Source organism: Lissotriton vulgaris, chromosome 9 (assembly GCF_964263255.1).
Source record: "Lissotriton vulgaris chromosome 9, aLisVul1.2, whole genome shotgun sequence".
Lineage (NCBI taxonomy): Eukaryota > Metazoa > Chordata > Amphibia > Caudata > Salamandridae > Lissotriton > Lissotriton vulgaris.
This window is the reverse complement of record NC_141697.1, coordinates 1,117,454,494-1,117,475,413: the sequence shown is the minus strand read 5'-3', so window position 1 is coordinate 1,117,475,413 and position 20,920 is coordinate 1,117,454,494. Positions and strand designations below refer to the sequence as shown.

The following is a 20,920-nucleotide window of genomic DNA, read 5'->3' as shown; positions in this document are numbered from 1 at the left end:
CATTGAGGCACCTTCGCCCTCGTAAGCATCCTTGCCACCTACCGGAGGAGGAAACCCTAGCTCTCGTCCTCTCCTACAACCCATCCTTTGCCACACCAAATCCGCTAGACCTCACTGAAAGGAAATCCTTGCCATTCTTCAGGACTATAACGCAGCCCCAGTTACCCCTTGCCTACCAGGTGTGATTGCCGAACATCCCATCTGCAATGTCGCTATCAACTTCTGCAGATCAGCTACCCTAACAGAAGTGTGATTAAAAGCAATCTAGCGCCTGTAAACCTGTCTGCCCAGGCTCCCGACACTCCCTCCGACACCTCTCGGACTGGTCTCTTAATTAACTGCCGATCTGTAGTAAAACACGCCGCCGATGTTGCTGCTCTCATCCTGAACAAGAATTTCGACTTAGCAATTCTAGCAGAATCATGGCTAAACGATTCCTCATCCCCATGTATAGACCTCTTAGTCCCTCCCAGCTATAACATTGCAAGGCTGGACAGACAACATAGCAAGAAAGGAGGTGGCATCACCTGCATCTATCGCTCTAATCTTCTTAGCACGGAAAGTCTGGCGGATACCACTGACTCCTGTGAATACCTCGCTCTCTCTACTTGCAGTAACTCCACCCAACTGTACAACCTGCACATCCTTTACACCCCCCCCCCCCCAGGCATGAATGATTACTTCACTGACCACCTCATGGAAATTCTCGCAGCAAAGAGTTCCTCCAACGCTAAAGACATTTTCCTTGGTGATTTCAATCAGCACTGGAACGATCCGAAGGGTCCTCATGTCAATGCCGTTAAAGACCTTCTGGCCCATCAAGCCCTGACCTAATCTTGTTCACTCCCAACTCACTCGAAAGGGGCCACTCTTTACTGGATAATCTCTAAGGAAGCAACCGTCAAGCTCATCTCTTTAGACCCCTGTGACTGGTCAGACCATCACGCCATTGCCTTCCTACTACCTGGCACCCACAAGACAAGGGCACCGCAGCCGGTGATTCCCAAATGCTGGGTCAGAGACACCAAGAACCTGGACCAAAAAGAACTGGAGGCTCGGTGCAAATCTGACCTCCCCCGCATCCCCCTCGCATATCACACTGGTCAGTGACCTCAACGATCACTATTCTGCAACTATGTCGAACATTCTAGATGACCTAGCCCCACTAAAACTAAAAATAACCCAACTCAAAGATAGAAACCCCTGGTTCACTGGATCCCTCAACAATGAGAGGAGATCCCTCCGGCAATCCGAAAGAATCTGGAGACAGCACGCCTCTGCTGCTAACCTAAAACTTCTCCGCCAGGCCTGAAATACATACAACAGGAACATCCTCCACTCCAAAAAAGAATTCTTCAGATCGGAACTGGGGAACACCTAGAACAGACCCCGCAAACTCTTTGAACTGGTCAAACACCAATCCTACAAAATGGCCAAAACATCAAACGAAAACCCCAAGTCTCTAATATCATCCGAGGATTCTCCTCGTTTTTTGCGGACAAAATCAAAGCCTTAGGTAACTAACTTAGTACCTCCTCATATCTCTACCCCCCCCCCCCTTCCCCCCCGACCTGCCTCCACCTTCGACCCCGCCCCAACAGACTTCACCTAAGAATCAAGTACACTGGACCGACTTCACACTCTACGACGAAGACTCTGTCTCCAAAATCCTATCTACCTTAAACCCAAACAACCATTTCAATGACCCGCTCCCCTCTAACTGCTTAGCTGCCACCGCCCAATCCATTATTCCTAGCTGGACTGCAATAATTAACGCTTCTCTTCGGCTGGGATAGTTTCCTGACTCTCTGAAAGTCGGCCAAGTCCTCCCCATTCTGAAAAAGCCGTCGCAGGATCCTGCCTCCCCTGACAACTTCAGACCTATTTCAAACATCCCTCTCATAGCTAAAGTGCTGGAGAAGTGTGTGCAACTGCAGCTAAGCCATCACATCAACAACTTCCACCTACTCGATGACTTCCAATCCTGTTTCAGACTGGGACACAGCACTGAAACCACCATGCTCCACAATGTTGATGATGCCCTCCAAGCCCTTGACCAAAGCAAAACTTGTCTCCTAATCCTCCTAGATCTTTCCTCGTCCTTCGACAGTCAACCATGGAAAGTTACTCGAACGCCTGAAAATCAGGATGGGATTAGATGGCTCTGTCCTAGAATGGTTTAGATCCTTCCTCCAAAACCGATCTCAGAGATTCCTAATTAACGACAACCTGTCTGCTCCCTCTCTGGTCACGGTTGGAGTCCCTCAAGGATCAACGCTGTCCCCCACACTCTTCATCCTTTACTTAGAACCACTTGCTGAAGTCCTACACACTGCAAATATCTCCTGCCATATGTACGCTGACGACACTCCGATCTACATCAAATTCTCATCTCTCAAGGAGATTCTCTCCCTGGTTGAGGCCCTGAAACTGACCGTCCAATGGCTCTCCTCCAATCAACTCAAACTCAATGCAAAGAATACAGAATTTCTTCTAATTTCCCCTCCTAAAACAGACCATGAGATTCAGATATGGATTAAGGCCATCACAGCCTTAAATTGCCCACCGACCATTGTGGACTCGGCTAAATCACTGGAAATAACCCTGGATTGCAGCCTGAACATGCGGGACCACATCAACTCGATGGCCAAATCAGCCAGATTCCACCTGAGCTACCTATGGAAGCTCAGGTGGACACTCCTGACCTAAAAATGGCAGTCCAAGCACTAGTCATCTCTAGACTGGAATATGGCTTTTCTACCCTCTCTGGTTTACCCAAGCTCTCCCTGGCACCTTTAAAAGCCTGCCTCAATGCGGCCGCCAGGCTTCTTACTGGCACAAGGAAATTTGATCACATTTCTCCACACCTGAAAGCGCTGAACTGGCTTCCTCTCGAAGCCAGAATACAGCTTAAGCTGGCATGCATCACACACAAGGCTTTATACTCCCACTATTATTCTATTAAAATTATTTATACAGCGCACTATCACCATCGGTTTCTTGGCGCTCTTGATAAAGATTGCGGTGATCCAGGAAGGGGATTAGTCATATGCCGCTTGAAAGAGCAGAGTTTTTAGGAGAGTACGAAAGCTATCGTACTTTGGACAGAGACGAAGAGAGAGGGGTAGGGAGTTCCAGGTGGCGGGAGCCAGGACAGAGAAGCTCAGGCCACCGTGCCTTTTTCTTTTAAATCTGGGGACCTCAAGGAGATTCAAAGATGCTGAGCGAAGAGCTCTGGCAGGAATATGACGGGACAAGGCTGATGAGATGAACCTAGGAGCTGCGTCCTCGAGGGCCCTAAAGGTGGTACATGCCAGTTTGAAGATGCAGCGTTTTGAGACAGGGAGCCAATGCAGACTACGGAGTAGGGGGGTGACGTGCTGGTGTTTGGGCTGGCAGAAAATCAGGCGGGCAGCTTGATTCTGCACCAACTGAAGTCGATGGAGGTGACATGCAGGAATTCCTGCGTACAAGATGTTGGCGTAGTCAAGCCTGGAGGTGATGAGCGCAATGACAACCTGGGTCAGGGCTTCTTTGTTAAGAAACCTGCTGATCTTGCGAATTCGCCTGAGGTGGAAGAAGCAGGCAGAAGTTACCGCGTTGATGTGGGGTCTCATTGATAGATCTTGGGAGATGATCACCCCCAGGCTTTTGACGGAGCTCACAGGAGTGGGTGCCGTCCCCAGAGATGTAGGCCAGAAGGAGGCATTCCATGGGTGATTGGGGCCACCCACCAAGACGAGCTCGGTCTTGGTGGGGTTTAACTTTAAGTGGCTGTGATACATCCACTCTGCTATGGTTAGCATGGTGGACTGGAAGTTGGTGCGGGAAGAGGGGAGGGAATCGACAGGGAAAATTAGCTGCAGATCATCGGCATAATTATAAATTGTGACCGGGAAGTTGCGGAGGGTGGCTAACAGTGGTTGGAGATATAAATTAAAAAGAAGAGGGGATAGTGCCGAGCCTTGTGGGACACCACAGTGAAGGGGAGTGTAGGGTGCGGAAAAAGTGGAGAGGTGGACGGACTGTGAGCGCTGGTGGAGGAAGGATTTGAGCCAGTCAAGGGCCACTCCTTGGATGCCGGCATTGGAGACACGGTCGATCAAGATGGTGTGATCGACCGTGTCGAATGCCGCAGAGAGATCCAATAGGACAAGGGCTTGAGCGATGTTTTTGTCAGCTCCTTTCCTGAGGGTGTCCATGACTGCCACTATGACCGCCTCGGTGGAATGGAGGGGTCTAAATCCAGCTTGTTGAGGATCTAAAAACGATGATTGCTCTATGAAAGAGCTCAAACAGCGGGTCACGTAAGTTTCCAGAATCTTGCCTAAGTAGGGGAGGAGGGAAATGGGTCTGTAATTGCTGAGTATTGTAGGGTCTGCATTGGGTTTCTTCAGAATTGGCACTCCTCTGCATATCTTCCACAGAAACTTGTGGTAGCCGGAGGAATCCGAAACTCACGATCCGCCAGAGACCTCCTACTCCAGCCTGCACGCTTTTGGATTTTTTATTTTTTTTTACAGTCAGGCTTTCGCTGGAACTGCGCCAAGAATATGTAACTCTCTCCCACCCGCCATCAAAAGAATTGTCTCTCTTGCACGCTTCAAAAAGGATGCCAAATCCTTCCTTATTGGTAAATTCCTCGTCTAAACTTTTTCCTTCAACCGCCACAGAGACCCTGATCAATTCACGGCTATTGCCTCCCTCTGATGACCTTTCACCCACCAAGAAACCTGGGGCCTTGTCTTCGGTAACTGTAATGTAAACTGTACATTGTATCCCTTTTGTACCCAGCACCCGCCCCCTTCCAATTTATGGTATACACTTGTGATTCCATGCCTCTTGTACAACTCTATGACTCTGTAAAGCGCTCTGATACCCTAACGGGTTAAGTTTGCACTCTATAAAACACGAAAATAAATAAGATTACGTTAAAAAAAGGTGCCTACCTATTTCACCAAGTGTGGCTTGAGGCCCAAGAAAAAGGCAAACTTTGTGCATGGGTATCTGTTAGAAATTGGGTACTAGGTTGACTGGGGTATGAGCCCTAGTCAAGCAGCAAAAACAATCCTAATTGCGGTAACTAGCAGGCAAATCCTAAATTAACCTGCACTCACCTTCTGGTAGCTTAGCACAGAGCAGTCAGACTTTCCTTAGAGCCAATGTGGAAAGTATTTGTGCAAGACTTGTGCAAGACTTCAAACCGTAAAACTGTGAAAACGCCACACAAAACGATTCCACACCAGGTTAAAAAAATAGAACTTAATTTAATAAATAAATCGATGACAAAATGACCAAACTCCAATAAGTAGACCTTGAGATATGAATTTTTAAAGAAGGAACTGTAAAGTAGTGCTTAGAAGCAATAAATACTTACTTGGTATATCTGGCTGGGAAAACAAGTCAAAAGTTCAGTCTGACCACGACGGAGCATTGGCCGAATTTAGAGACCCAGTGAATGAAAGTATTTTCATCCTGGCTGCTTCAATGTCGAAGATGTGGGGTGCAGCCAAAGCGATAGATCTGTGTCGATCCATGCAGTGGTGGTGATGCGCCGGTCCTAATCCGTGCAGCAGCGGCGATGCGTCCGCTCCAGTGAGCAAAGAGCTGTGAAGCAGAGTTTCATTGTTGAGGATGTCGTTGATAAAGTTACTGAGACCTTGTGCAGTGGTGGTTCCGAAGGCGATGCGTCTTAGCCGATCCATGCAGTAGAGGCGATACTCCTGTTCTGGTCCATGTAACAGGAGCGATGCGTCGGTACTGATCCCGCGACAGGGGCGATTCACTGGTTCGACAGATGATGCGTGGGTTTTGCTGAAGCAACCACCTTAGGCCCTGCACCCTGAGAATACTCATACATGCAGTATCCGTCTCAGGAGCCAGGAATTCTGAATTGGTATTCCCCAGAAAGTTGAAATGGGCTAGAGCCTACGCTTTCCCATTCTTGGCAGACAATCATGAAGTGAAACTGTGACAACTTTGCATTCACAGTAGTCACTTGTCCTGCAAACTCCTTGAACCCTTTTCCATCTTCACAGCACTAAATTCCTTCACCTTGAACATATTAAAATTTGATTTTAAGTGTAGCGTTCAGAGCCTTTGAGCGTGACACCACCCCAAATGTTTTTCTTTCCCCATGAAAAAAGCTGCTGCATGATAATTGAGTATCTGACCCATGCCCATCTCTTTGGGTAACAAGAATATCTGTTTTACTGGTTCACATACCATCATTGAATGTTAGCCTAAAAGGGAGTGGTCCAATATCAAGCCAGAGATGCAGGAATCCTTTCTCTGCAACTTTGTCAGTCAGGGAATGTTGCTTTGTCTAAGGTCATCGGGTGAAGTGCCAAAACTAGAAGATTGTTGTGGGGGCATGGACCATTCTGATATAGTCGTACAGAGAGCTCATTTTTTTTACCAATGTATTGAGGGTTAGCTCGGTCTACTTATTCAAAGGGAGGCACTACCTTGGGGAAGCTGCTGCGGCGCCTTGTCCTTTTTGTTCTTCGCAAGATAAAATATTTAGCAAGAGTATTTCGGATCTCCCTGCTTTTGTGCTGTGGGGGAAATGACATGATGAACATAAGGCTACAGCATGTGATGTTAGGTAAAGAAAAGTACTTTTAGCTCCTCAGAGTGACGCCAAGAGTTATTACAGTAAGTGTAAAGGATAAACAGTTGGAAGCCTATCTGCAGGATTCCTAAAAAGTCTTTTTGCAGAAGTCAGAAAAGCTAATACAGGGATCCTGCGAAATAGTAAGGGACCTGTATAAAGTCTTGTCACTGGTGCTGTAAGAACACAGTATATAGTAGTGCATGGAAAATATACAAAGACTGGGACAAAACCAGCAAAGAGAGTGCTCCGTCTAAGCGAAAGAGGACAATGAGTGCAGTTGGTAGAATACTAAAAAAAAATGTTGTATGGACCACGTTTAAGGTCCCACTGAGAAGCTTTTACCGAAGGTTTCAGAAAGGCTCATAAAGTGAGCCCTAGAAGTGTTATGAGAGGAATGGAGCATAGGGCTTTACTCCATATGTTTTATTATTCCAAAAGGAGAGCAAGTAATGTTGGAGACCATTATATATCTATGGCCTCTCGACAAGTAAATGAATTAAAGTTCAGGCAGTTTCTCTAGTGCAGATTTTGGTGATGTTAAAAGAAGATGACAGGCTGAAGTTGATGGGAATGCAGGAAGCAGTGGCAGAAAAGCTGTGATTGCAGGAAGCACCCGTTGGTGTGTCTGGGTGCCTGACACCTGCAGTTTGTCTCCACAAAGTATTGTTATTGCACTGCAGTTGACTCCAGCTTAAATGCACAGGCTAGGGCTTCCTCTGAACATTCCAGAATCATGGTACTGGATGTGACTAATTCATCATTTCAATTTCTGAGGTTAATCCGCACAATGGAGCCTTGTATTTTGCTGATACTTCTGACAAAGGTGGGTTTGAGCTTCTTTGAGTAGTTATTGGCGACTCTATTGCTGCAACATTCAGGGTCAGCTCGATTGGTAATGAATGTTTGAAAAGAGGTCACCATAAACTACAATCTGTACTTCCCAGCTTTTCCAGTTAAACTGGTGGAACCTATTGGAATTTTCTAAATGATACTTGTTGTTCGATATTGGCCTGAAAAGTCTGTGCACACTTGACAGTACACAAAATCAAAAAGAGGGGGGGACACAGGGAGCTACATAAAGGTCCAGTGACTCGTGCTCCCAAAAAGGGACCGGCGGAGACTGCGTGAGGTTGGGTATGTGTATGGGCTCCCTTTCCTACGAGAAACTGTCTCGAGGGACCCACAGCTGATTCTCATGGGGTTTTCTCCCCGCTTAATTTGGAATACTACTTCCTTACTGCCTAAGTGGCACTAGATTACTCACTATAGGCCACGTATCTGATCTATCTATCACTATTGACTTTTGTGGTCCTGAAAAAGCGCATGGGATCTCCTTCTGAGACCGTTAAATTGCGCAAAACATGTCGACCTAAGAAACATAACCACTAGGGGTGTGTTACAAGCCCAGCTACACAGACCACCCTTACATCCCTCACAGCAGCACCACCTTCTTGGTTTTTTTCTAATGACAGAGGGACCCTTTTTTAAAATAAATTCTCCAAGCCCCCATCCAGTACTTTTTTAACTCCACGTTAGGACACCACTGCCACTCACCCCCACGCACCATTACGGCTTTATCTAAAAGATCTCCAAAAAAGTGACCCTTCAGGGCACCCGTAGGGCATTGCAGCGCCGGACGGACGAGGAGCAATAGCCCTATGATGAAGCATGACATCGTTCGGGGTGTGTGAGGGCATCAAAGAACAGGACACGCTGTCCCTGACAACCACAGTAGTAGAATGACAACAACTTTCTGTCTTTGCTTCTCTCTGATAGGCACACTTGCCAGTAGACATCAGTTTGAAAAGCATCATACATATCTATGTTGAGGAAGCAGATATTCTACAGCTGGTGTTATCTGTAACATCTTAATTTCGTACAGCTTTTTTTATATCCCAGGGTGTTTCAGTATTTATGTTTGATATGCATTTCTCAAACTCTGATTTAAAACAGTGCTCAGTGGTACCTCGATTTCTTGGAATTGATAATGGCTTCACCTTCCTAGCCTTTATGTATTTATAGTTCCAAGCATGTTGCCCTTAAAACTGTTCTCGGTAGGATTAGCTTTTGCTTTTTTGCCGTTCTTGTCTGTATTTTCCTCGTAGACCGTTTTTTTCTAAAGACAAAGTTGAAAGTAAAGTTGTCTGAATTCTATCTTAACCAGGCAATTGAATTGCCAGCTTTCTTTCACAATGTACAGTATCGGGTAAGGAATCTTCAAAGGAAGTATGAGCCATTAAAAGAGAAAGGTACCTTTGGTGGTGTTGGTCCTGAGGGGTTTTGTGTTTCCTCTGCAAAGCGTTTATTGCCTGTCCCCCTACCTTCTCAGTCCTCAAACCTTCAGGTAGCTTATGGGTCATTTGTGTACTGTATAACATTACACAAAGCTTTGTGACTCCTAAACCGGAAGTCTCTTAAACTGCTGTGCTGTGACAACATGTAAAGAAACATTTCTGTGGCCCCACCCTTTGTTTGGGATATTCAGAAAGGCAGATTCTGCAGTATGGCTCTCCAAGTTTGGCACTCTAATTTATATACCAGTCATTTTTGTTCAATTTAGCCCTGGATAAATTTGTAGTGAAATTGTTTATTTTACACAGACCTGAATCGCCACCAGTTCCTGCAGTCAAAAACAAACTGTACCACCACCAGCAAAGGCATTTACATGAATCAAATACTTCAGTGCTCAAGGACCGTGGTGGAAAAGGAAGGAATTGGAAACACAGTGAATTGTCTCCAGCAAACAGTGAATCTGAATGTGAAAGGCCACCCTCATCTCACTTTATACCCTATGTACGAACAAAAGAAGTATACTACCTTGATCCCGAAGCACCAATGTCAAGACCTTCAACACACGATCCACAATACAGACGACTGAATGGTATGGTAATATTTTGACTACATTTTAAGGTAGAATTTGTTCTAGAATTTACAGGTCCTATTTTAGTTTAATAATGTGATCTTTAGTCCCACAACAGAGTCAAGAAGTGACCTCAATCGCCATTTAGTCTAGTGTACATCTTGTATTGTTTGTAGTAAATCCTCCACATTAAAATAAAATATTTAGTAAACTCGATGCATGTGGTTGAGGATTCCATATACTATTTAGACAATAGTAGATGTGTGGTCATACTTTTTCAAAGTGCGCTGTACAGTAATTTCTCTGTAACCAAATTCTTTTGAAATAAATTCAGTCACCGAGGATTAAATACACTCTGCACTGCCTTTGTGTTGAATATTTAGTGTTTTTTACATTCAGTAATGTTAGAAACTAATGTGTTACTCTCCGAGTCTGGAAAGCACACTCTTCATTTCTCTTATGTATTTCTACACCTATTCTACATCTCCGGTGGATGTCCTTCACTGCTCTCCCACAAAGACTAAATGCAGACACAACTACTTCACCTGTCACTTATGCACACTCTGCTCTTATTTCATACCTTTATTTCTGCACCATTGTGTACCTTTTCATAGCTTCACATCCCCTGATTGATGTCCGTGCTATGCTTGATTACTGTGAGTAAATGGGGTGTTTTTATATGGTGTGGTTGTGCTACTTCACCATTTAATACACTTACCAACCCCTCTAGGTCCAGTAGGTTTCGTCTGTAAATCCCTCAGCTCAACTCTGGGTAGTTTTGGCACTAGCCATCAAGGCTTACACACAGGAACAAGTGTTAAGCATTTAAACAGCACCAAAATAATTGAAGTAATGGACACGATGCTCAAGAACTCTGACATCAATTTATAAAAATAGAGGGCGTTTTATTAGAATTTAGATACTAGAAAGAATAAGATTCACGGGGGGTTCCAGAGATACAGATTCAACAAGCAAATAAAAAGCTATTTCACACAACGGTAAACAAGCTTTGGCAAAGTCAATGAATTGGACTATTAAAACATTTTTCAAGGAAAATGTAGGTAAGTGTCACTGCATTCTGTTAGAAGTTCTTGGGGTGACCAACTCCAGCAGGGAGCTAGTCAGTCAAGAAGCAGCCCTCCAGCAGTTCCAGGCACTTTATCCACATTACAATGGATCCCTATGGGGGAGTCCTGATGCACAGGATGGAGGATGTTGAAGATGCTCCAAGGATGGTGTACATGAGTCCTGATCCTGATTCACGAGATGAAGGATGTTGAAGATACTCCTAGGATACTGTAAGTACGTTGTGGTCAACTGGGGTCTTCCAGCAGGAATTTCTCAATTCAAGAACATGTTTAGGAGGTCCTGGTTGCATAGTTGAAGTCTTCTCCAGTTTGGCCAAAGTCCAGTCACCACTGGACTATCAGTTGCCCTTTGTTGCGGTCACAGTGTCTCCACAAATCCCCAACAGCACTCTGTTTTGCAACTCTGTGCTTTGGGTCTTGAGCCCCAGAGCTGCGCAGTGGCAGCTACTTGAGGACATTGGGCTACCAACTTGCCCCAGCAGGCTTCTTTAACTGTTGTGTCCCTGTGCTGCGAACAGGATGCCACTCATCTGGCCCTTGGAGTTCTCTTGGCTTGATTGGGCTCTGGAGACCACGTCTCATTGAGGAAGAGATGGCTGGCACAGTCCCTCTCTTCGCTAGCCACCAAGTGCTGTAGATGCAGTCTTTGTCAGTGCCTCTCTTTACTGATCCCTCAGAGTAGCAGGGCAGTTCTTCCTCAGTCATTCTTCTAAGCCGGTTAAGCCAGTCAGGATCTGAGGTCAGGGTGTCCCTTTATGCTTGGAAAGTGTCCTCAGGGCAGGATGTGATTGGTAGGCAATGGGCTACCAGGTTTCCGCCCACCTGGTGAGCACTTCCTGTAGAGTGTGGCATCTAGCTATCCCAAGATGCACAATTCTGCCCACTCCCAAGATGCCGATTCCCCTCTATAGGTGTTCAGACCTCCCTAACCCATCACCAGAGTGTGGCTACTTCAGGCCTACAGGCACCAGGGGAAAGTGGATTGGCAACGGGTGTCTCCTCTCTGCATCCCATGCCAGGTAGTCTACCTAAAATATGTGGCAGCCCCCCCCCCCCTGATGTTACACGTCGGCTCTTCTATGGCGGTTTCACCTTTGAATCCTGCCTATGTATGTATGTATCCGGTATTTGCAAAGCATAAACTAATCTCCCCTACCCCTACCGGTCTCGCAGTGCTGGGGGCAGCCGAGGAGATTAAGTGAGCTATTGCCCAGAGTCGCAGGGTGCTGAGCTGAGCTGCCGCCGGGGATTGAACCGCGAGTCCCGCGCTCCGGAGTCAGCCGTTCTGGCCGCTGCACCACACCTCTCCATTTTGGGCGTAACATCCAAGTGCCTTTCTACATAAGGGAGGTGACAACTTCCTGATCTGCAATCCCTCATTGTTCGCCTTCCTGAGAATCATTGGCATGTCTCTCCACAAATGGCAGAAAGCAGTGTCCTGGAGCAAGCTCCATGGGTGCCCAGGAAGGCACAGTAATTTTATGGTAACAAAGTGGCAGTTTTGCTAAAGCTGCACAGTGCAACAACTTGCAATAATTTCAACTTGAGATGCAAGTCGAGCTTAATGTAAGGAGTTGTTGGATACCTTGGAGTGCCAACTTTGGTCGCACCGTTCAGGAATTAGCACATCTTAAAGGTCAACTTGCAACCCTGTACTCTCTAATTAGGCAACCAAGTCTTTCCACAGTAAAAACTGCAAATGTGTGTGTTTTACTGTCATGGCATGCAAAGTACATGTCCTGTCTGTGTCATATGTTGCACCCTGCCATTAGGACTCAGAAGGCGTGCCAGAGGGATGACTTACACACATTTTCAGAGGAAGTGGAGGCGTTGCTATTGCTTTGAATCGCAAAGTCTGATAAGCAGTGCAGAACTGCTGTACAAGTCTGCACTGGCAGAATACGGGACTTGTTTTACTTGGGGAACATCCAAGGTGGCACCATCATTGATTCATGTAACATACATGCCCTGTGTATACAGGGTATCATCGACCAGGGACCTACAGGTAAGTTTTTAGCTTCTTTCAATTAGGGACAACCAATTTGACACACCTTAGGGTCAGGGCACTGGCACGGAGATCTGGTTAGCAGACTTCATTGCACTCTGAGTCGCAAAACGAGAAGCATCAGTCGAAAAAGAAAGGGGTTACCATGCAAAAATAGGCATTTCCTTTCATGGCCCCTTCCCAGTTGAAAGGTGATGAGCAACTAACTTTCATTCTGTTGATTCACATCATCTAAGTGGAAGAGCGTGGAAAGGACATCCGCATTGGCATGGTCAGTCCCAGGTCTGTGTTCCCTGAAAAGTGCATCCCCTGTGGTGAACTGAACTAACTTAACAACTTGGGGTTCTCTCCTCCCATCTGCATTATTCATTTGAGGGGGTCTGTGATCGGGTTGAACTTTGAAGTGAATCCCAAACTGGTAAGGTCTTAGCTTCTTCAAGGTCCTAACCATAGCAAAGACTGACCTGTCCCATCTTCAGAGGCATCTGTCTGGCCGAAAAACTCGCAGGGACCTCTAAGACAGGTGCTATGCACAGTGCTTCCTTAAGAAGTGTCAAAAGCCTTCTGACACTGCTCAGTCCAGATAACCTTTATGAGCTGCTTCTAGGAGGTCAAGTCAGTCAATGGTACACTATGGTACCATAACCCTTCGCAAATCTTCTATAGTACAGGCCTAAGAAGGCTCACGCCTGGGTCTTAGGAGGCTCACAGGCCAAGATCCTGGGCTGCAGAGGTTGTATGTGGCCTCCACCGAATTGGTAGCCTAGTTACATAGCAGAGCCCTTCCCTGACTGGCACTTACTTGCATTTATTGCCGGGCCTGCCTGCTGCTATGCCTAAAGCATGTCCTTGAGGTGGACGAGGTGATCTTCCCAGGTGGAGCTATATCATCAAGATAGGCTGTACTGAAACTCTTAAATCCTTACAGACACACTTAACTAACCTCTAGAAGGTGGCATGGGTATTCTTTAACCAAAGGGCATCACTTTGAATTGAAAGTGGCCTTCAGGTGTGGAGAAAGCAGGCCTCTCTGTGGCTTCTGGAATGAGGGCATTCTGACAATAACCTGATGTCCGGTCAAAGGGGCTCCGATACTTAGCTGGCCTAACTTATCAATGAGCTCATCAGCTCTTAGAACTGGGTGGGCATTTGTCTCGGTGACTTCATTGAGGCCCTTGCAGTCCACAGAGAATCTCACCTCAGGTTTTCTCAATTTGGGGTTGGTTGTGGGCACCAGTACCAGTGGGTTGGTCCATGGACTACTGGTGAGCTCAATCACCCCGGGCTCCAACATCTTGGCAACCTCAGCCTTGATGCTCTTTGACCTGGTAAGTCTATGTATACATTTACTCTTGACCGGCAAGCTGTCACCGGTATCCACATCATGGGTACACTATGTTGTCCGACCGGGGGTCAGAGAAACAGTCCAGCAAACTACTTCAGTAAGTGATAGCAGTCCCTTTGTTGCTGGTCTGTCAATGTGGGGGAGAGAACTACTTCTCCTTCCACAGTTCCATCTTGTTCATTTGTAGATAGGAGGTCTGGGAGAGAGTAACTCACTTCCTCGCCCCCATCTATTGCCATTAACAAGGTGACGACTGTCCTTTCTTGGTACTGCTTGAGCTATTTACATGGATCACCTAGTGAGAGTTCCTGGGAATACCTAAATCCACGAAGTAGGTTACTTCTCCCTTCTCTAAAATGAGGTAGGGCTGTTTCAACTTGCCATGTAAGACCCTGGCTCAAAGACCCACACCAGTTGTTCTAGTTGGTATTTCACCATGGATGAAAACAAAAACAGGGATTGGAGGGTCTAAGGGAGTTTAAAGACCTGCCCAGGTTAAAGTCCCCTTGCACATTAATGAAATACGAAAGAACCCGGGGGTCTAGAGTCGCAACAAATCTATGCTCTCTGAGGACTGTATTAATCAATTCTGTCTATATAGTACTAGAATGGATAGTGTAACAGTCCATTTTAAATGTATACATACCAACGCAAAAGACCACTAGCAACGGTAGGTGAGACCCAAGATCCAGATAATGGATTACCATCAAAGTTCTTGTTAGTGATCTAATTTTATCATCTGGCCATCCACAGTACAGGGCTGGAACGTCTCTAGATCATTTGAGACTAATTCCAGTGCCGTCTGGTAGGACTGGAACCAGAACAGTGCAACATCACAGGCCTCCCCCAACCTCAGATTCAGTTCGGGGCAACGACGGAGAGAGCGTGGCCTCCCTTACTCTGAGCTTGGTCCAGGTGAGGTGAGGGGTCTTCCCCTATCAAGAAGGGTGATTGATACACCAGCTGACATGGAGGACTAAAAGAATTTATATCCTTTGTAGTGTCACTGTTTTGTTGTGTATAACTAAGAGCACACTTTCACTTGCAGTAGCAATCATATATAAGAACAGAGGCCCTGATGAAAGCCTAGGGAGTGAATCCCCGTTCAGGCACAAACATGTTGGCCCCTTAACAGTCATTTGTTTATACTGTGATGTTGCACTGTTCTGGTTTTTAATAGAAAGAGGCTTACAGACATTTAAGTTTTCTTATTGTAATTCCTCTATTCTTTTTAATATCACATCCTTACACTCTCACATTCTGCACTGCACTTTTTTCCATTTAGTGATCCCACGCATGGTCGACATGTGATTGTGGGTCTGACCCCAGTCCTACCAGACGGCACTGGAATTAGTCTCAAATGATCTAGAGACGTTCCAGCCCTGTACTGTGGATGGCCAGATGATAAAATTAGATCACTAACAAGAACTTTGATGGTAATCCATTATCTGGATCTTGGGTCTCACCTACCGTTGCTAGTGGTCTTTTGCGTTGGTATGTATACATTTAAAATGGACTGTTACACTATCCATTCTAGTACTATATAGACAGAATTGATTAATACAGTCCTCAGAGAGCATAGATTTGTTGTGACTCTAGACCCCCGGATTCTTTCGTATTTCATTTCACCATGGATGCCATTTGGTCATACCAGATTGTTGTTTGCCTTCATGTACTTAGCCATTCTAGAGCGAAGGCCAAGCATATAGGCCAATGTGTCCTGCTTAAGTTCTTTCAGAAGGTCTCTTTTCTTAACCAAGCTGAGTGGACCTCTCTCGCAGGACAGCTCAAAGGGACTAAAGCCAACTTCTTTTTGAGGGACCACCCTGTGTGCAGACAATAGACATGGGAGGAAAATGCCCCATGTCCTCCTGAGGTTTTTAGGCAAAACCATGATCATGCCTTTTGTGGTTTTGTTAAATCTCTCAACTAAACGAGTTCCTTGGGGATGATATGGGGTGGTGAACTTGTAAGTCACACCACATTTTTCCCACATTGCTGTCAGATATGGGGACATGAAATTAATGCCCATATCTGAATTAACCTCCTTAGAGAGCCCAACTCTTGTGAAGATTCAAAGGGAGACTCTAGTCACTGCAGGGACCGTGACTGTCCTAAGTGGGGTGGCATCAGGATACCTAGTGGCATGGGCCTCTACCACTAGGATGAACCTGTTACCTGACGCTGTGGGTGAGTCTAAGGGACCAACAGTATCTATTCCCACCCTCTTGAAGGGTGTCCTCACCACTTGTTGTGGTAGAAGGTAAGCCTTTGGCTTGCCTTCTTCTTTGCCACTGGCTTCGCAGGTCACACAGGTGTGACTAGACTCCTTGACCTTCTCAGACATCTGGGACCAGATTTCTTCATGTGTAGGTCTGCCACATGTGCCCAGCCAAAGGAATATTGTGTGCCAGGAGAAACTCCCTGTACTGTTGAGCAGTCATTAGTCTGCTGAATGCCCCTGGCTTGGGTTCACTTGGGTCTCTGTACAGGAGCCCCTTGTCTCAGTATACCTTAAGAGTACCAAGGTATCTCCTTATACCTGTTTAGCAGCTAACTGCTTCAGGTCTTCCAGAGTGGAACAGGTCCTTTGTTCATTGCTTAGGGCCTCCCTGGAGGGACCCCCTGCCCATTGGAGTTCTTCAGGATCTTACAAGTTTCCAAGGGTCAGCGCTTATTCAGGCACCAGGCCTTTTCCCTGAGGGTTTGGTTCTTTTTGGGCCTGTGGACATTTGGAGGATTGGCTGCCAGCCTTTATGAAGTTCCTCTTGGCTTGATCTAGTCCATGGGTTCAGGCTCCAGGATCATTTAACTCTCTCTTAGGGCCTTATGTGCTCTATTGGTGACCCACACCCATTCATGGAGGCACATAATGGATGGATTGGTCCTCCTCTCGACTTCTGCCCAAGTAGAAGTCTCCGAATCAATGCCCAGTAAACACTCCACTGTGATGGCAGGGGGAACAGCTGAGACCAGGCAGGAGGACCGTGTACGTCGTGCATACCATTGCAATCAGTGATAATCCTGAAAGTGAAGTATTGAAAAGATGGTCATTCTGGACTATAGATGAGGTACAAGAAAATCCAAGTCTATATCTCCCACAAGATCTATAAAGGATAATTAGAAAGAGAGCCACAAGAACAGAATCGTCCCATCCTGCATCTCCCTCGCATTGAGACAAAAGAATTGGCCCTCAAGTGGCGCATTCATTAAGAAATTGGGAACAATCGAAAGAAGAACCCTACCAGTGCAACCGTTGGAATCTGTCACGCAAACAAAGATAAGAAGCAGTTCCAAACTGATGCATCTATGAAAGATTTGCGGTGTCGCTGATGTATCTCTAAAAGAAAAGACACTATCCATACTTGAAAAAGACCACATAACGTCTGGTCATCACTTAGTTTAAGGTACCCTGCACACACAAGATGAGGGAAGAGTAAAACTATTTCTGAGCTGGTCCTGAGGAAGGTGGTATGAACCCACCGAAACGCGGGTAGACCTGGCGTGGAAAAAGCACATTGACTATCTGTGTTACCTCAACCTTAGAAATTGTTTTGGAGCTTATATGACTGTAGGCATGTATGAATGAGTGGTGTGTATGTGAGTCAGTGTGTGTTAGACAGGGTATTAGTTGTTTCTTCACTTATTTTGTAAAATATATAGTACATTTTGGATAGATTGCAAAAATTATGTCACTCACTTTTGTATTTTTAAAATTGATTGGATTATTACCTATGTTCATGAATTGATGTACACTCAAGAAAAGATCCAAAAAAGAAAAAAATATTTTAAATAATTTTGATAAACTAACAAAAAAAAGAAATAAAATATATCTAACGAAAGAAAAGATATTGTTGTCCCTGTACTAATTTGAAGGCTAATTGTTGCATTTTGTGAGCTACGCCACATGAGAAATTAAGACTAGACCATGGGGGAATCTTGATATATTTGCTCATAGGGGGAACAGCTACCTTCTTTGGGCCAGTAACTCCTTCCATAGACGTTGGTTGTGACGTTGTGACATTGTCAGCGTTGACATCCTAGTGCACCTCCTTGGGTAGGATCTGGTCTGGGGAAAACTGTTAAGCCTTTACCATGGCTATACTGGCACATGTATCCCTCATAGTCCTCACCTCCACTCCATTAACTGTTGTCACTACCTATACTTGTCCATGATAGCAGGCCAGTGGGCCAAAGGTTCATTGTTCTCTCCACCCAGGGACACTAAGGTGGCAATCTCCCATCTAATCCATACACTCGCCAACCCTTTGGACTTGTCACCAGCTGGTGCCTTTTTGGTGCTCATTGCATCGCCTCTTTTTTTTGTGCCCTGGCTGGTTAGTCAAAGCATCCCCCTGCCTTTAAGGGGGTTCGACATCTTCCCCTGATACTCCTTCCCTTTTGACTGGGATGTGGCTCGTGACTCCTCCCCCTCTGGGCTACTTTAGGTGTGTCTTTAAGCCTATCTTTCTTTTTATCCCCCCCCCTCTTTCCCTCTTACACACAAGTCCAGGGGGTGTGGTGGCTTTACCATTACTTTCAATGGCAAAGTCCGGCTAGCAGTGCACAACTGCTCTACCAGTCTGCAGTGCTGGACTTGTTTTCGTTGGGAGAACCACAGGTGTAGCACAATCAGTGCTGCAAGCTTTGGGGGTGTACCTCTCTAACTTAAATACCCTGTGCACCAGTGTACCATTTACTAGGGACTTGCAGGTAAGTTGGCTCATTGCAATTGGGTACACCCAAGTCGACCTACACTTTTGAGTCAGGGTACTAAGGTCTGGTTGGCAGGCTTCCGTACGCTCTAGAGGAAAAATCAACAGCATAAGTCAAAAAAGGAGACAACCATACAAAAAAAGTATTTCCTTACAAGAAATTGTTTTTTCTCCGCATTTCACCTTAATATTTTATCCAGCTCATTTTTTATTCTATTTTCCCACCACCAAGGATCCCTCTTTAGCACAAAATGTGATTGCTTAGAAGATGCATGCATTGTTTTATGATTTAAGTGGCATCACATTTCCTGCTGTTTTAACGGACTGCCTTTCAAGTGGGATTATAACAATATTTGCTGATATCATCCCATGTGTGTACCACATACTATACTGCCTGCTAATGGTAGGGGTCACATGTTTTCCAGAAATTTGAGCAAGAGCCTTGCTAAATGTTATGCTGTTGTTAGCATACGTTTCTAGATTGGTTGAATGATGGAACCATGCATGTAAATGTAAATTGATACTTGTAAATTGATACTTGTATAGCGCACATGCCTTTACCATGCTTGCCTTTACAACACAAAAGTAACTATAAAGCCTTTTCATATATATAATGTATATATGTGTGTGTATGTGTGTGATGCCCTTCTAGTTATCTGCTAAATATTTACATTTTCTTTGAAAAGGTATGCTTGGTAAAAGCGTATGTGCTTTAAAAAATATATGTATTTGTATAAATATACATACAAATATAAGTATGTATGTGTGTATTTTTACGTGTGTGTGTGTGTGTGTGTGTGTGTGTGTGTGTGTAAAATGCATGCTTATTGTTATGTATACATGTATTTATATGCAATATAATTTAAAAAAATACGTATTTTATTACCAGTAACAGCTCTCAAACTATAGTCCCATACCCACCCTAAACAAATTCCTTCCCACCCAAAAAACCTATACCCTAAATCTGTCATTTGAGATGTTATCAGTGATGTCACTGACCAGATCATGAGTGATGTAATATGTGAGGTTGAAAGCAGTGCATTGCAGGGTCAAAAGTTAGTTAGCTACGGTAACTGCAACTGCAGAATTTCTCTGGTTTTGTATGAGTGAAATGTGAACCTAGCTATTACATACCTGTAACCTTTGGTTTTTTTCAGTGAATTTCTAATGTTTTTCAAATTTTATTTCCTAATTGTAGCCTTTGAAAATGAGTGTGTGACCGAGCGCAAGAGTGTCTCAGTGGGAGTGGGTGGGTGTGTGTGTCTGAGTGGGTCTGTGAGTGAGTGAGTGAGTCTTGAGTTTGAGTTGGTCTGTGATAGGGTGGCTGAGTATAAGTGGGTCTGTGAGTGAGTGTGTGTGTGTGTGTTTCTGTGTGTATCTGTGTGTGGGTAAGTGGGTGCGTGAATGGCCAGGCCACATTTGGGTGGGAGGCTGACATAGCCCCCCCCCCTCCCAGGATGATTTTGGTCCCTGGGACCCTAGCCCCCAGGGCCTGCAATAATTTGATGGGGGAGGGGGCCACACGGCCCCCCTTCCTGGGCTGATTTTTATCCTCCTCCTCAGGGGCTCAGCCATAACTCAATAGAGGATGGGCGATTTTGGCCCTGGGAACTCCATCCCGCTGGACCCGGTCTTAATTTAAATATATTTAAAAGAGAGCGGACTGTTTGGCTCCCCTCTTTTGGCTGATTTTGGCCCCGTGTGACCCCATTGCATGTGGTCCAGCTTTTATCTAAATATATACAAACGGGAAGGGGGTGCACATGGTCCCCCCTCCCTGGGCCGATTTTGGCCCTGGGAACTCCATTTCCCTGGGCTTCCAGTGTGCAAGGGTCCGCGGGAGATCCTCAAGGCCCCCACGGTCCCAGCTGGGTCCCCATCTCCTGCAGAAGCCAGCATTGCTGCTGCATGGAGTGACCTACTGAAAGGCAGCTCCCTCTGTATAGGACCAATCCTTTTGTCCTTTCCACCTCGGCAACCAACTGGACCCCAGAACCACATCGCTCCTGGACAACCTCCACAACATTGGACTCCGCCAGATCGTGACAGAATCCACGCGCTCATCAGGACACACCCTCGACCGCCTCTTCACAACAGGAAACTCCATCTCCTTCAGCCACACGACCGAACTCCCATGGATTGACCATCGATGCGTCCACTTCACCTTCAGAACGAACACCCACCGTCCACAGACACCAGCATTTGCTCCCACGAAGAAACTGGACCAGAATCACCGACGACCAGCTAACCTCATCACTCAGCAACTCCACCCCAACCATCGCGGAAAACGA

The 20,920-nt window shown here is 45.8% G+C and overlaps 1 protein-coding gene across 1 annotated transcript in view; it reads left to right on the top strand.

Annotated features, from left to right (window-relative positions):
- Positions 1–20,920, top strand: part of CCDC66 (coiled-coil domain containing 66) — a 262,436-nt gene that overhangs the window by 215,851 nt on the left and 25,665 nt on the right. The window contains exon 17 of the mRNA XM_086939128.1: positions 9,217–9,497. Within this exon, the coding sequence (XP_086795254.1) occupies positions 9,217–9,497 (281 nt within the window). The remainder of the gene's footprint in view (positions 1–9,216; positions 9,498–20,920) is intronic.